The following is a 14,897-nucleotide window of genomic DNA, read 5'->3' on the forward strand; positions in this document are numbered from 1 at the left end:
AATAATAATAATAATAATAATAATAATAATAATAATAATAATAATAATAATAATAATAATAATAATAATATTTTGCTGATTGGCTGTCAATCTCATACTGCAATCAATCACGGGTCAAATAAACTAGCCACAGTGTCAGTAAGTGACAAGAAAACTAACTTCTCTTTTACTGACTGCCAAAAAGGTTTGCCGCATTGTGAAACAGATGCAGCAGTAGTGACTGAGACATCCGTGACTGCGAGGGTGAAAAGCAAAAACGAGAACAGTGAAAAACCCAAACCTGTTATGGTGGAATTTTTCTCCTCATTCTGTATTGAGACTGCAAGATGCATAACTGACATGTATATGCATATTTTGATATACAGTACTGTAAGTAATAAAAAGTAAATGTCCTTTCATCTCTCTCTCTCTCTCTCTCTCTCTCTCTCTCTCTCTCTCTCTCTCTCTCTCTCTCTCTCTCTCTCTCTCTCTCTCGCTCTCTCTCTCTCTTTCTCTCTTTCTCGCTTTATATCTATAAGATTTGTTGTTATCCCTTCCCAAAGATACAATCTTTGTTTTATCTCACTTATATACACGTTCATTCAGTGTGAAGAGACTTGAGAAATCTGGGTGCATTTGTAGTATATTTCATGTGGTCAATTTCATGACGTAACAAAAACTTTTCATTTTTGCCTCTTGCACGTGAGCACATGAATTTTCCTGATTGGCTGTCATACTTTCGTGTGTGTCCGTGCGTGCGTGCGAGTGCGTGTGTGTGTCACATGCTGACTTCCACATCTCTACGTATCTATCACGCCCCCACATTTTCTCATTATGCCCTTGTTTATTCTCTATTGTCATTCCTCATGATACTTGAATTACTTGAATTACCCAAGCCCAGTCAACATGTCATGTGTGATTACATCATCTGGAGAGACAATGGCACGATGCCATTTCCACTTTTACAGTGCAAAATGTCTCAGTGGACTCCACAAATGTGACGTGTGTTTGTGTGTGTGTGTGTGTGTGTGTGTGTGTGGGGGGGGGGGGGGGGGGTCGTGTGTTTGTGTGTGTAACAAATACAGTCAAACCTCGGTTTTTGATCGTCCCGGTTCTCGAACAAATCGGAATTCGAACGAAAAATTCGAGATTTTTTTGCTTCGGTTGTCAAACAATATTCGGAGGTCGAGGTTTGACTGTAGTACAACAAATAGTACAAGACGTCATAAAAGTGATTGTGGTTCACGTTCACAATCACTCTCAGTTCTGACACTACCTCACATGACGGGAAACCCCTGATGTCACATTAACTCTTTAATATGATTGGCTGACATGGAAGCGAAACTTTTGTTTTTGCCAAGATTGCACCAGTCCTGGGTGTTCTGCGAGCGGGGAACACCCTGAACTGGTCGCCAGCCAATTGCAGGGCACCCAGAGACGAAACAAGCTCCCCACTCACACTCACGGGCAATTTGGGGTGCTCACTCGACCTTCGTTTTTTGCATGTGGGAAGAAACCGGAGGACCCGGAATACACCCACGCATGAATGAGGAGAACATGAAAACGTCACACAGGGAGGGCCGGAGATGGAATCGAACCCTCCGAATTGAGGCGGACGTGCTAACCAGTGTGCCCACATCCTCTGTACACAGAACCTGCTCAGTGTTTTCCCTACACCAGTGTTTTCGTAGTCGTTCTAGTTTATTTTATTTGAAATGGGTTTTATTGTAGTTCTAGTTATTGAGTCATAGTTATTGATTTGACGTGGCTTGTTGCTGCTATTTCCTTTATTCATCGATGGATTTTGCATGGTTGAAAGTTTTGTTATTTTGTTTTATTCATGATTTTGTTTAACTGACAGATTAAAAGAAAAGTGGATTTGCCCTTTGTTTTGGGTTATTTTGTTTCATTCGTTTATTTGAAAATTTGACAAGTTCACAATTTATTTATTTTTTCTCTCGCGCTCTCTGTAGTTATTTGAGTATAGAAGCTGATGAGTGGAACCAGTTTCACTTCTTCCTCTATCTCTAAAAATACGTAGCGCCTTCGGCTGCAGAGGGTTGCGAAATAGGGAGTCTCGGAAAGTTTTCACGCCCCCGGAACGTCGGACATCGCGGAGGAGTGGCGGCAGCGTGAGAAATAAGGCGAGGATGGACACCCACGACTTCCGTGATTTTTCCTTTCTCGCACCTTTTTTAGCTATAAAAGGGCTGGATCGAAGACACTCGGCTCAATCCCGTGCACCGAGTGTCGTACAGAGCAAGCCGCCATCCTGTGGAAGTTACCCGCTGCAATTAGACGACTTGTCCCAAGAGCTGTCATTATGTGCGCATTGTTAGGACAGACACTCAAAGACACGGACATTGAGTGTCAAGAGAACAGAAGACGTGAACGGGGTCGTTGTCTGGACGTGTGCATGGTCGTGTCCATCCTCGTCCTGTATGCAGCGCTCGCTGCCATGGCTGTAGTGTGTCTCCCTTTCCTGATGACTCACGGGGACTCACGGCTGCAGCCGTATCGCTCTGCAAACGAAGAACAAACACAGAGCCCGCCATACAAGGTACATTTTGGATTATTATTTTTTTTCAAATCAGACATTTGACTTAAATACTGTAGCCTATCCTCTTTTGTCCAAGATGACTTCTTATGCCATTATTGTTTATATGTTGACAGATGCAGAACTTTGCTTTCTTGGAGGCAATCTCAAGTAAGTCTCTTTGTTTTTGGTCAAATGTATTTGAACAACATTCATCAATTTTCTGAAGTACTTATACTAATTAGGGTTGAGTTGCATCTTACTGTGGGCGAAGCAGTGAATGAACACATCGATACAATTTCGAGTCTTCAATGAACCTGTCATGCATGTTTTTGGAATGTGGGTGGATTGCGGGGGCACATCTATGCAGGTGTAAAGTCTACACCGGAACCAATAGAATATTCTAGCCAATTATTTACCGATACTTCTATACTTTAGAGTTTAAGAAAATCATTTGGCTTTCCAATTTCATGACGAATACTGGATTTTACCTCGGCAGTATGGCTGCATGCCCTATCAATGACATTTTCACTGATGATTATTGATGTCTCCTTTTTACAGGCAAGTTGGTGAACTCAACAGTTCAATGGGATTCAGTCCACTACGGCACCGGGAAGTCTGTTGGTACCACCTTCCAGTTTAACTCAAAGCAACACTCACTGAGACCACGAAAGGCGGGGATGTACTTCATCTACCTGAATCTCAACCTGACCTGCACATACAATTGCGCTCCTGGCCTTCTCATCGTAAATGTGGGGGACACGCTGAGCTGCCAAGTGAAGCTTCTAGCAGACACCCCACGACAAAGCAAGAAGTGTTGGACTGTGAGTTGGCTGAACGACGACACGTCGTTGCTCACCCAAATGAGTGTACCAGAAGAAGGATTGCAGGACTGGAAGCTGGAGCTCAATGGGTCTAATTTGGGTATTTTCCTCGTGGACTAATATCTGACATCAAGTATCCCAACTAAAAAACTCAACCATGTGAAAGACTTTGCGGAGCTCACGTGGAGAAAAAAAAAAGAGACAAGTTGCAATCAGGAAGCAAACATGTACTAGAGACTGATTGCTTCTTTTTAATACTATACATATTTATTTGACAAGATGGTACTATTTATGTTGCAGGTTGCTATATGTCCTATATGATGTTATATATTGAGAACACTACATTAGTGTTAATGTGCAATTCACTTTGTCTTTGAGTTGCCGGTTCTCTTTATTTTATAAAATGGCTTCAAGGTTCTCATCTGGATTCACTTCATACCACGTTAGATAAACAGCAGTGAGGTCACAGTCACGCTAACTGCAACGCTGACTGTAAATCATTCCTTTGGTATTAACACAATAGAAGTTATGATTTGCTATGCAAACGAAAATTGCAGAGTAAATAAAATATGTACTGAAGAGTTCAGTTTTGCTAAATAAACATAAGCTAGCAGGTATATACAGGCCTGTGTACAATCAAGTTTTTGAACTTGAATCTCTGTAAAACTATTTCATAAGGGAACCCTCAAAAGTAGATTTTTTTTTGTGAACCATTCACTGCACCGCTTATCCTGTTCAGAGTTAAAGAGTGCTGGATTCAAGCCAAGCTTTCTTGGGGCAAAAGGGTCCACCAAATTGGTTGCCAGTTACACTTTTAACAACCATTCAGATTTACGTGTACACTGACTCTGAGTGGGAGCTGAATCCACAATGCGTACATCGGAGACAAGTGAATATCATCAGTGACTCCTGTCAAGTAATTTCATGCACTTTGCTCGTTCACATACAAATCTGAAGAATCTAACACAAGTCAGGGAAACATATGGATGGGAACATTGCATGTATCATTCAGTGTGTAAAATACACAGATGTAGCTCTAAATTTGGGCATCTTTAAAAAAAAAAAAAAAGTGTAACCAAATGTACTTTGTTTGATGTTCAAAATGTGGACTTGACAAATGTGATGAAACAATGTAGCTAAGTCCAATGGACAAACTGCACTTTGCTGATTGTATCCATATTAACATGGAAATAATGATAATAATAAACATATATGAGCTGTATTTTTGTGTGTCCGTGTGTGTTCACATACGTGAAGGCGAAAAGGGGAAAATGACGTCGTGAAAGTGATTACGACAAAGTTACAAGTGGAATGTTTGAAAGTGTCAGCTAAGGGGAATGTTCCCTGTTGTTGTCTGTAGCGGGAAGTAACAGTGCATCACTTCCTGTTTATTTATTTTGAAGTGCGGTTTGGAAAAAAAAAAAAAAGGTGATATCACATTGAGGTGCCGATTACAACAGACAATTAATAGGAGTATATCCCTTGTCATTGTGACCCGTGAGCTACATTTCTTAAAAAGCAAATTGTAGTACTTCAGATTTCAACAATTATTAGTTATGTTTACTGACATTTTAATGTGGCGCACAGGAAAATGTATTTATTTGCCTAATTACAATTAGTATGCTGGATTGAAATTTATGCCAGATCAGTTTAATATTTATGATATAATTTTAGTTTGCATTTTAGTTCCATCACATTGAATATAAAAACGTTGAGTAGTATTATGGTTTATTATTATTGTTATGTAGAGATCCCCAACAATGCAAACTGCAACCACAGTGACAATAATCAACATACAATATCGTACATCTCAAACAGTTTCTTTCAACCCATTCTGATGCCGCCTTTGCATTGGATCTCATTTGCACGAAATCTTTAGACCATAACAGCAGGATGAACAGATTTTTTTTTTTTATGAATGTATAACAATTATTGTATAAAACTCTCAGTATAAAAATACAGTTTTATGGAGGAACAGATGATAAATTCAAAGTAGAACACTTTTTGAATTGCTTTTAGTAGATTACCACCAAGCACATACTCGCCAAGTCTCATGTTCTAAGGTGTGCACAGGAGATGCTGATGTGTTGATTTGCGGCTTACCACAGGAAATAACCCAATTACATCAAGATTCTATCTAAACATGGTCACCCCACTCTCCCCATTGTTTCCATATCTAGCAGACTCATTTTATCAACTTTTCTTGCTGAAGTCTTGCGTGTGTCCTTTTGTACAAAAAAAGGGCTTTTGCACCTACACTTTGTCGCATTTGCTGCAGAATACATCCATTCTCAAGGGCTCAAATTTGTTTGGATAAAATGAGGTAATGGCGATTAAGCTAATTTACATATATTAGTTAATTGGAGGCAGCACGGTGGAACACTGGTTAGCACATCTGGCTCAGAGTTCAGAGGGTGCAGGTTCGATTTTACCTCCAGCCCTCCCTGTATGGACTTTGCAAGTTCTCCCCGTGCTTGTGCCTGCGTGGGTTTTCCCCGGAAAATCCAGTTTCCTCCCACAACCCAAAAACATGCAAGGTAGGCTGATTGAGCACTCCCCAATTGCCTGTGGGCTTGAGTGCAAGTGGTTGTTCGTCTCTGTGTGCTCTGCGATTGGCTGGCAACCGGTCCCTGTTGGGATAGGCTCCAGCACGCCCGCAAGCGGTACAGAAGATGGATGGATGGATGGATGGATGGATGGATGGATGGATGGATGGATGGATGGATGGATGGATGGATGGATGGATGGATGGATGGATGGATGGATGGATAAATGAATATGCTTTTGGGTAGATGACATCTGAAGTCTGGTGCACATTGTGTCTGACCTGGAGATATTTTGACAGGCCTTTAAATTTAATTCTTGTTTCTCAGTCATTCTACCTCTACATCTGTCTCCAGGAACTAAAAATCATGTTCGACTGGCCTTAGATCAGGCAACTATGCGCTGGGTGCATGTCAAAGGGCCCATCCTCTGTATGTCAGCATGCGCAGCATAGCTCAGGGAGAGTAACCAAATGAGGCTTGCACTTGCTCAAAAATCAAGATGCCGCCATTTTTATTCTGCGCCATTTTAGGAATTAGAGCCTTAATCCCTACAGATCACATATTTCAATTGTACAACATGTAAACATCCATTGCAAGACTTGAGTGATTAAACCAAAGAAGAGCAAGTGAGATGAGAGGACTCGTTTCTCATTATGCATTGCAAGAATAGCTGACTCATCTTTGTTGCTCATCTCTCTTCTCAGGCGTGTGTTTTACAACACATCAATAAATTTGTACCTGTAATTCAGTGGTTTGTCTACAAGTGCTTGGGGCGCTTTACTGTCGACTTTCTAACAATTATTTCCACAATTTGGGATAATGTATTCATCCCATACCGATTCAATATGCAGAACTTTTACTCATTCAACAAAAAATCTAGTCTGAATATCAGATACAGTTTTATGAGATTGCAATAATTTGCAAAAATTCTTCTAATATATTCAAACAAAAAAGGAAGAAGCTAATCATAATGACACAAGTGTGAAATTTGTCTTTTTTTGGAATATGTTTCTATGGAGATACCATGAAGGCCCCCATAAAGTTTTCGGTCGGTCCGGGACGCAGTTTCTGTATACTATCCAATGTGATGAAAATTTGATCTCCGGACTGCAGGTGGAAGATCCCCGCCAGGTAACTGTCCCATAAATCCTCCCCACCTGATGACTTGACACTTGAAGGTTTAGGAGTCCAGCAGCGGGTCCTAGAGGAAGGAAAAAAGAGCAGAAACTGAATGCAAATGAAATGGTTGTGTACAAAGTTAGCAACAGAGGAAGAAAACCAGATGCCTGCTAACCTCTTTGATTTCATAAGTTCGATGGGTTGGTCGTATGCAGCCGTGTCTTTCATCACCTTGTGCTGGATAAGAGAACACACCTCTGCAGCATTTATCTGCACTTTGGAGTAGAGGTAGTAATAACCTTCCTTCTCCACCAACAGGCGGCCATTGTTGTAGCCCATCTGGTGGGTGATGGCGTCACCATCTTTGTCAACCCACAGCACCACATTTTTCTCCCCAACAGGATTGCTGCTGCCTGAAATAAAGTTGAGTGAGGGTTAAATCAATATGTTTAAATAGTATATTCATTTTATTTAAGGTGCTGTATTAAGAGGATTCTTACAAATCAGGTGAGCAAAGGGCTTAGGTCCCAGCAGAGTTTGAACTGGCTGAATCTCATTCGAGCCTCCTGTTTCCAAAGGGGTAACAATTGAATTGAATTACAGTCATCAATTTTGAAGCTTTTCTATTGGTTGTCCAGTAAAGGTGAGTGTTGTTATGACATCATCATGAATTTGTTAATAATAATGTCAAGAGTTGTGTCAGCTATGGGTAAAAGGAATTGGTGAGTGATTGTGTCATGAAGAATTTGAGGCATGACTTTAGTCTCAATTAATAATAATGATAATTATTATTATTACAAGATATGGGATCACTTTTGTTTATTTATTATAAACAGTCATGTAGTAATGCAACTGGGTTTTTTCTATCACATTATATAATTTTGTCTTTTTTATTTTCTGTTTCATAATAAATAATTATACTTTTGGATGCCGCTGGATCTTGGAAGGAGCCAACCTGCAAGACAAAAAAAGAGCAAGAGTAAACCTTAGGCAATTCAATTCAAGCGTAACATGACATTTAAATTGTTGACACATTCATTCAAACTTACCTGTTGGGCGGATATTTTGGAGTTGGACATGTTCCGACAGAGAGGATCTGACACGCAGATGGAAAATGCCTGCAAGGAAGAAAGTGAAAAGACAAGAGAAAGTCAAACAAGCAAAGATGTCACAAGTTCAAGTGCAGGAAATGTTGTTGTTGAGGTTTACAAAACAAATGAGGCCTCTATAGTGTGGCAATTTGAAGGATGTCCACATATGCACATGCTGGAGGATCTTTTGTTGGAAATGGAATGAGAAAATCACAATATCAAAACTATGACAGTGGATGTCAAGCTTCTGTGCCTTTACAATACCGTGTAAGTATTGGACAACAATTAAATTTGCTGCTATCAATTTATTTGTAAAAATACACTGCATGAAAGAGGAAACTGATTTTACGGAAAATTACAACAGTCACTATGATGCAGACTTCGTCATGTCATGCTGGTATTATGCCTCATCACAGGCAAAGTCTTTCGACACTGTGCCCTAAATTGACAATACTACTACTCCTACTACTACTATAATAATAATAATAATAGATTTTATTTATAACACAAAATCAACCCTCAAAGCTTTAGAATACTTTCTAAATCAATCAATCAATCAATCAATCAATCAATCAATCAATCAATCAATCAATCAATCAATCAATCAATCAATATGGGGGTGAAACACTTTTATGGAGTAGTAGCATTGGAAGCTGTTGCTCTTAAATCTTGACGTCATTGGATAAATAAAGCCCAGTACTATGTTCAACAAATTGAGCGGTGCAAAATACAATGTCATACAGTTAATTTTGGAACGGGAGAGACCACTTGACATTTTATACAAATGGGTATGTAACTGTGATTGCCTATACAAAGATAATGGATGTTCAGTTGTGACTGTGCGCGCGTGTGAAAGAGAAACAAAACAGAGACAGTTCATGACGTAAGAAAAAAAAGGAAATTTCCAAAAGAGAAATGCAGTCAAAATAGTTTCGTCTTCAGTCAGAAAGACAACAAGACCAAGACAACAACCTCACCTCGGTTTTCATGTAAAGTTTATAGACAAAACATCCTTCCACAACAAGTCCCAGCATAGCCAGCACCACCACCAGCAGAAGACACTTGCTTCTGGTGGGAGTCCATTGTGTTTTTTTCACGGGTCGGGGTGGGGGGAAGAAGCCGGTTTGGCTATCCACGACAAAGACTTGGGGACGACTGGCCACGTCACCCTCTGACATTTCCTCTGAGCTGCTCCACCTGTGATGCAAAGGAGGCAAAAGGTCACCAGGCCCATCCGGGAAAGGAGGCTGCAAGCACAATTGGGAACAAGTCTAGACACAAGATACGGAAATCAGATTATGAATAAGCAAGAAATGCCGGCAAAATAAATAGAGGCTGTGATGCAACCTGACTTCTTGGAAGTGAGTCTGAGAACAGATATTACTACATACAAAATAATCATTTTTTTTAAATACAAAGGATGGATACCTTGGACTTACTGACGCTTTGTGTATCTTCTTAACTCAGCCAATTTCCCAAAACTGGGATTAAAAAAAATAATAATGAAACAATCTCAAGAATGGAGTACTAGAAAAATAAAATAAACACAAAAATGGTGATCTTTGAAAATGCCAACTTACAGCCAACACTTTAGATGAACTCTCAGTACAGCTGAGTGTGTTGCCTCGCAGATATCCTGCTGACTGCCACCAATATTGCTTTCTTTAACAAGCTCATGTCAGGAGGAAATGAATATGACACAGGGAAGAAACAACTCAAGAGCAACAGAAGACTGTGTGTGGGACACTCCCCCACAATGTTGTAGTTATCATTCCTCAGCTGACACTTCCTTTTCTCTCCTCACGTGTCTCTATTGAATTTCGCTGTTTTTGTATATTGACATCTATATTGACATCATGCATTTGTTACAACTGTATCAAAGACGACGAGTTACCTGCAACTGACCAAATGGCTTGGATATTGATAATATTTGTAAACACAACAGGCTACATCTTTATTCACCAACAGGTGTCACAGTAACAAAGCACTTTACAGAACATATATGGAAAGAATCACACTCAGTTCTCATCAATGGAGCAGACTAATCTTAGCAACGTAAATGCATTAAAAGAAGAAATGATTCAATATTGTGTAAATTGCGTGTGTTCATGTTTGAAGGTGACTAATGTGTTGCACATGTTCTCTTGTCCTTCTTTCTTTTTTGCTTGTAATTGTTCTCATGAGCTTTGTAACAACCTTAAATTACAGTAAGTCTTCCCTTGTATTAACGATGACATCTTGGAATCTGTGATTCGATAGACACTACACTCATCCTCCTCGAACTTCTCTTTTCACCAAGTGTGACATACGTACTTTAAACGCCAGAACAGCAAGTTTTCTTGCTCTAGGGCGCCTCCCTCAGTTGTGAATGAATAAATTGTATTGCAATGCTGGGGTCTTAAATAGTACATAGAGAGGCTAAGAAAATGATTCCTAAATATATTTTAGATTATTAAATAAAATGCTGGACAGGCTTAACTGGAACGACACAGGTTTTTACACCTAATCTGTTATTGTTGTAGTGAGAGGCACGTGTTAAAAATGATTTCCTCCATATGCTGAAGCCAAGGATACAGCACACATATGCACACATTGTGTTGATTGTAGATTAAACCGAGGGAAGACAGATGGACGTGTGCAGTTGAGGTGGGCTTGAATGAGTGCCGTTCAACCCACAGTTATTGAGAAAGCACACGATTTGTGAAGTGTTTGTTTTGTGTCCCTAAGGTAATTATTTTATAGGACAAGAATTTCTCCCAAATGTAAAAATAAAACAGTCTTTTGGAAAATACAAACATAACCATTGGTCAGCCTCTATTTGTGCCCCCTTTTGGGAGCCTGTCACAATAGTTTTCTACTAAAATCCCATCATATTTCACAGCATCATGGTCCCCTGTGATAAATTAAATACATATGTTTAACTCAAAATTGAACTGACTGTGGCTCAGTTTAAAGATTTAGCTCTTTAGACTTGGATTAGGGATCTAAAGATGGTAAATTTGAGATTTACAATGAAGCATAGAAACAGAATAATTTCCACCCTCTGGGAATAAAGGAATGTAACATTTCTTAAGACTGTAAACTTCCCTTCACAGGACTATGTATAAAACTTTCTCAGTAGCCTGTTTATTAGTTACACTGGCACCAGTGACGTGCGGTGAGGTTCATGACTGGGGAGGCACTGACGCCCCCCCCCCGGTAAAATTTGTCCGGCTCCTAACTGCGTCACAGAAAAAGTTGGCGAACGCTGCTCTAGTGTGGCTTATTCATTATTTAATTTGATCTGTTTTAATTAAAATCTCATATTAGCAGTCTTCAAACATAAAAACACCCAATAAAATGCATGGAATCAAAAACTTGTTTTCGATCGTGCGTACCACTCCTTTCCAAAGTCCCGTTGTCCGAATCAAACCTTTTAACTCCGGAGTTGCTCTTCCTTTACTGATGACCTCCTGCTTCGACCAAAAATCCATAGTTGAAAATCGTTTGGATATGTAATCCTCCATTGTAAAACGAAATGTAAAAACGGGGGGGGAAAAAACGAATGTAAAACGAAATAAAGGACGACTCCTCCTCAGTTGCGCACTGTCAATTTGAACTGGAAATCTCTTATTCTACAGGTAGGCGCATGAAGTATCCCGGGATCACTAGCACCCCCTGCCATAAGGCTGGAGAACCTTTTCTCGTAGCCTCCGTAAGGTCTCTTTTCAAAGCCGTTTTGTTCATCTTAAGAAGCACGACGTTACAGACAGATGACAAAAAACACTAGATATTCAATACATCAGCTTAACTACGGAAATTAGTTAATATAGCCACAGTGTTTAAACACTTAAACAGCGACATAAAGACAGAGTAGTCTAATTGCATCGCCTGTCAACATAGGCAGCCATGTCATTACGCAATCCTCGGCGGAGGCTCGACAGGAAGTTGGCTCCTCCGAGCGAATCGTCTTCGGTTTTAAAATAACTATAAAAATTCAGCGATTTTGGTTCAAAATGATACAAAACTATTGCAATGAAAAGGAAAACGACTTTATAATAAAAACAATTGCATTTTTTTCCCCTTTTCATGATGGAAAAGGGAGGTGTCTGACCGGACGTCCCTGCTTGAAGGACCTTAACGTTTTGCACTTTGGACGGATATGACACATTTAATATGGCGCACACGCTGGCGTATCCCAGCGAATGGCCTGTGTATTGGTTGAGCTGTATCATGCTGCACCTTCTAATTGGCCATTTATGTCATGTGACTTGACGGTCGCTATCCACCCAATCACAGTACGAAAAAATCTTCCGCGGAAACACCAGATCAAGGAATGTCTGAGTGTAATCTTTAACCGTGTTCGGGCTAATATTCTCGGCATGGATCTTATCTTTGTGAGCAAAACTCGAATGCTGCTCCTTGCAGTGTTCGGATGGAGTTTGGGCGAGGTGTTCGGTTTTGGAGAGGAGAGCAACGAGTTTACTTTCCTTTTGCAAGCCGGGAAATCCGAATGTTTCTTCCAACGGGCAATAAAGAATGGTACGATGGAGGTCGAATATCAGGTAACTGTTTGCATGACACAAATACTTAATGACTCCTCTTGAAACATTTCACTTTTGTTTTCTTATCCTTCAGTTTTTACTTCCTGAGCTCGAAATTAACTCTGCAAATTTTAACTAGCTGCTGCTTTAGATTAGAATTCAACAGTTTGATGTGTAGAACATCAGAATGCCATTTACTGTTTCAGTTCAGTGTAATATTAGAAAAAAAGAGTTAGTTAAAAATTGTCTTTGTTCAGCGTTCTACTCCAGCGACCTTCAAAGCCAAGCAGAGCAATTACGTTTTGTTCCTTTTGAAATATCATACATACATGCATATCCGCTTTTTGGCAATGTTCGTTCAGTGTGCCGTGAGATTTTTCTCGTTAATGTTTGGTGTGCCGAATGTGTCAAAGAAATGTCTAAATGTACACATGCGGTCTGATTTTTACTACCAGGTGATTGGAGGTGCCGGAATGGATGTGGATTTTACGATCCTCAGTCCAGAGGGCGTCCCGATGGTCGCAGAGACCCGTCGCTCTGATGGAGTTCATGTGTGAGTAGCACCTCCAATCACACCTAGATCCTCAATCTTGTTATTTGAACTGTCCATTTATTGCTGCTGGCTTTACTTCCTGTATTTGTTCTTTGTTTTTCAGGGTGGAGCCCACAGTAGAGGGAGACTATCAAGTCTGCTTTGATAACAGCTTCAGCCACTTCTCGGAGAAGATGGTATTCTTCGAGCTTTACATCGAGGGGCCAGGAGGAGATGTGGGAGGTGATGAAGAGTGGGCTGGTTTAGAGTTGGATGAAAATATGTTGCAGTACAAGTTGCAGGATATAAGGGTAAGCTGAAGTGTTTCAAGGAGTCACTAAATGGTGAATGGGCTCTACTTGTACAGTGCGTTTTTACCTTTTCTACCACTGCTTCCTATTCACCTACTGATGACACGCCATCAGGAGCAACCGGGGGTTCAGTGTCTTGCTCAAAAGCACTTCGACATGGGGGCACACATCATATTATTGTTTGAGATCCTACAAAACAACACAAGTCAGTTAGTTTCTGTGTTTGGTCATGTGATGTTCGTAAGTCCGAAGTCAATATCCGTCAACAGCAGGGAGGTGTGTTGCATAAAATGTCAGCCTCCTGACATGGTGCAAACAGATGGATTAAACTGCTTAATCCTTGACCACAATGTTAACCGTGGTGTGGTGGAAAAAAATGCAGTAATAAAAATAAAACTAGTTTTGAAATTTCTTCGTTACTCTCCCAGGAGTACATGGACTCTGTACACAAACATCTTGAGCGTAGTCGGCAGATGCAAACGGTGTTGCGAGCTTTTGAGGCACGGGACCGAAACCTTCTGGAAGACAACCTGTGGAGGGTTACGTTTTGGTCATGTGCCAGCATGCTGGTGATGCTATGCGTGGCCTTCACCCAGGTAAACTGTTGTTCATTCTTACTTTTAGTGACTCCATATGGTTGGTGATGTTAATAAGATTGTCACCTCCTCCCCTTCAGGTCTACACAGTGCGTAAACTGTTTGACGATAAGAGGAGGGTGCACTCGTAGAACAAACTCCCCGGTGAGAGAAGACAACCTGGGCGAGGCTCACAATCCATATTTGTTATGTCAACACCCACTGTTGGCACCAAGTGATGTGGTTGACATCTTAAAGTTTGTCACACGCCAATCTGAGCAATAACAGTGAACAGTTCCTATGTTGGTGGCCTTGTTTATTTCCTTTAGTGCCTTTGTAATATGAAGTCTTCCCACAAATGATGCAAAGAATACATTTTAGAAGGCACTGCAGTATATTTCACAGTAAAACAGTGGTGGGATTTGCTGTGATTGTTATGATTTTTTTGGGGGGGAGCGGGTAAAGCTGAAAGGTGATGTGGGAGCCTTTCTAGTTTAGATGTGATAACTATGTGCAATAGTCTTGAAGTTTTTTTGTACATTTTTGTAACACAATGTGCTGTCTCTAACCCCCAAGAAGTACTCATTTTTGTAAGACTTCCAAAAATTAAATAGGAACATAATGACTGGTACTGTGCCTTTGTACTTAAGGCCTTTGCTTTATCCTCTTTTTTTCTAATGTGTCCAGTGGGTGGTACTGCCACAGTAAAATCTCGAAGCAAGGTTTTCATGGGAGCCTTTGCATCGATTTTAATGTTTGTATAATTTTTGTGTTGTTGATATGACAGATGTCACAAATATCGAGTTGAACAATAAAACCATAATTACAAAAAAAACACAAAAACTCGTTTTGACATACTTT

At 40.2% G+C, this 14,897-nt stretch overlaps 3 protein-coding genes across 10 annotated transcripts; 2 read left to right on the forward strand and 1 right to left on the reverse strand.

Annotated features, from left to right (window-relative positions):
* Positions 1-1,368: 1,368 nt before the first annotated feature.
* LOC125968590 (uncharacterized) lies at positions 1,369-4,561 on the forward strand. The gene is made up of 3 exons (XM_049719830.1): positions 1,369-2,539; positions 2,653-2,686; positions 3,077-4,561. Exons 1-3 carry the CDS (start codon positions 2,303-2,305, stop codon positions 3,457-3,459), a joined length of 654 nt encoding a protein of 217 aa, XP_049575787.1. The 5' UTR covers positions 1,369-2,302; the 3' UTR covers positions 3,460-4,561.
* A 1,818-nt stretch (positions 4,562-6,379) lies between these two features.
* Positions 6,380-12,226, reverse strand: LOC125968589 (tumor necrosis factor ligand superfamily member 14-like). Of its 8 annotated transcripts, none has more exons than XM_049719827.2 (8): positions 9,676-11,464; positions 9,524-9,576; positions 9,073-9,342; positions 8,054-8,122; positions 7,926-7,959; positions 7,505-7,570; positions 7,180-7,417; positions 6,380-7,086 (listed from the first exon to the last, which is right to left on the reverse strand). In XM_049719827.2, exons 3-8 carry the CDS (start codon positions 9,271-9,273, stop codon positions 6,897-6,899), a joined length of 798 nt encoding a protein of 265 aa, XP_049575784.1. In that variant the 5' UTR covers positions 9,274-9,342; positions 9,524-9,576; positions 9,676-11,464; the 3' UTR covers positions 6,380-6,896. The 8 variants fall into 8 exon arrangements, with proteins under 8 accessions (XP_049575784.1, XP_049575781.1, XP_049575785.1 ...); XM_049719824.2 differs by having other exon boundaries at positions 9,073-9,292; positions 9,676-11,463; XM_049719828.2 differs by lacking the exons at positions 9,524-9,576; positions 9,676-11,464 and adding an exon at positions 11,508-12,226 and having other exon boundaries at positions 9,073-9,292.
* A 126-nt stretch (positions 12,227-12,352) lies between these two features.
* On the forward strand, positions 12,353-14,879 carry tmed1b (transmembrane p24 trafficking protein 1b). Its single transcript, XM_049719820.2, has 5 exons — positions 12,353-12,639; positions 13,074-13,171; positions 13,275-13,461; positions 13,890-14,057; positions 14,138-14,879. The coding sequence occupies exons 1-5, from the start codon at positions 12,457-12,459 to the stop codon at positions 14,186-14,188; spliced, it is 687 nt and encodes a 228-aa protein (XP_049575777.1). The 5' UTR covers positions 12,353-12,456; the 3' UTR covers positions 14,189-14,879.
* The last annotated feature ends 18 nt before the right edge of the window (positions 14,880-14,897 follow it).

This window comes from Syngnathus scovelli, chromosome 5 (assembly GCF_024217435.2).
Source record: "Syngnathus scovelli strain Florida chromosome 5, RoL_Ssco_1.2, whole genome shotgun sequence".
NCBI lineage: Eukaryota > Metazoa > Chordata > Actinopteri > Syngnathiformes > Syngnathidae > Syngnathus > Syngnathus scovelli.

What these genes read in the sequence shown, in the direction of transcription:
- LOC125968590 (XM_049719830.1), top strand. Translation starts at nt 2,303, where the DNA reads ATGTGCGCATTGTTAGGACAGACACTCAAAGACACGGACATTGAGTGT. An exon ending in CACAGAGCCCGCCATACAAG is followed by an intron (nt 2,540 to 2,652) that starts GTACATTTTGGA and finishes ATATGTTGACAG; the next exon opens with ATGCAGAACTTTGCTTTCTT. An exon ending in TTTCTTGGAGGCAATCTCAA is followed by an intron (nt 2,687 to 3,076) that starts GTAAGTCTCTTT and finishes TCCTTTTTACAG; the next exon opens with GCAAGTTGGTGAACTCAACA.
- tmed1b (XM_049719820.2), top strand. Translation starts at nt 12,457, where the DNA reads ATGGATCTTATCTTTGTGAGCAAAACTCGAATGCTGCTCCTTGCAGTG. An exon ending in CGCTCTGATGGAGTTCATGT is followed by an intron (nt 13,172 to 13,274) that starts GTGAGTAGCACC and finishes TTTGTTTTTCAG; the next exon opens with GGTGGAGCCCACAGTAGAGG. An exon ending in ACAAGTTGCAGGATATAAGG is followed by an intron (nt 13,462 to 13,889) that starts GTAAGCTGAAGT and finishes TTACTCTCCCAG; the next exon opens with GAGTACATGGACTCTGTACA.
- LOC125968589 (XM_049719828.2), bottom strand. Translation starts at nt 9,273, where the DNA reads ATGTCAGAGGGTGACGTGGCCAGTCGTCCCCAAGTCTTTGTCGTGGAT. An exon ending in AACTTTACATGAAAACCGAG is followed by an intron (nt 8,123 to 9,072) that starts GTGAGGTTGTTG and finishes TCTTCCTTGCAG; the next exon opens with GCATTTTCCATCTGCGTGTC. An exon ending in GAACTTATGAAATCAAAGAG is followed by an intron (nt 7,087 to 7,179) that starts GTTAGCAGGCAT and finishes TCCTTCCTCTAG; the next exon opens with GACCCGCTGCTGGACTCCTA.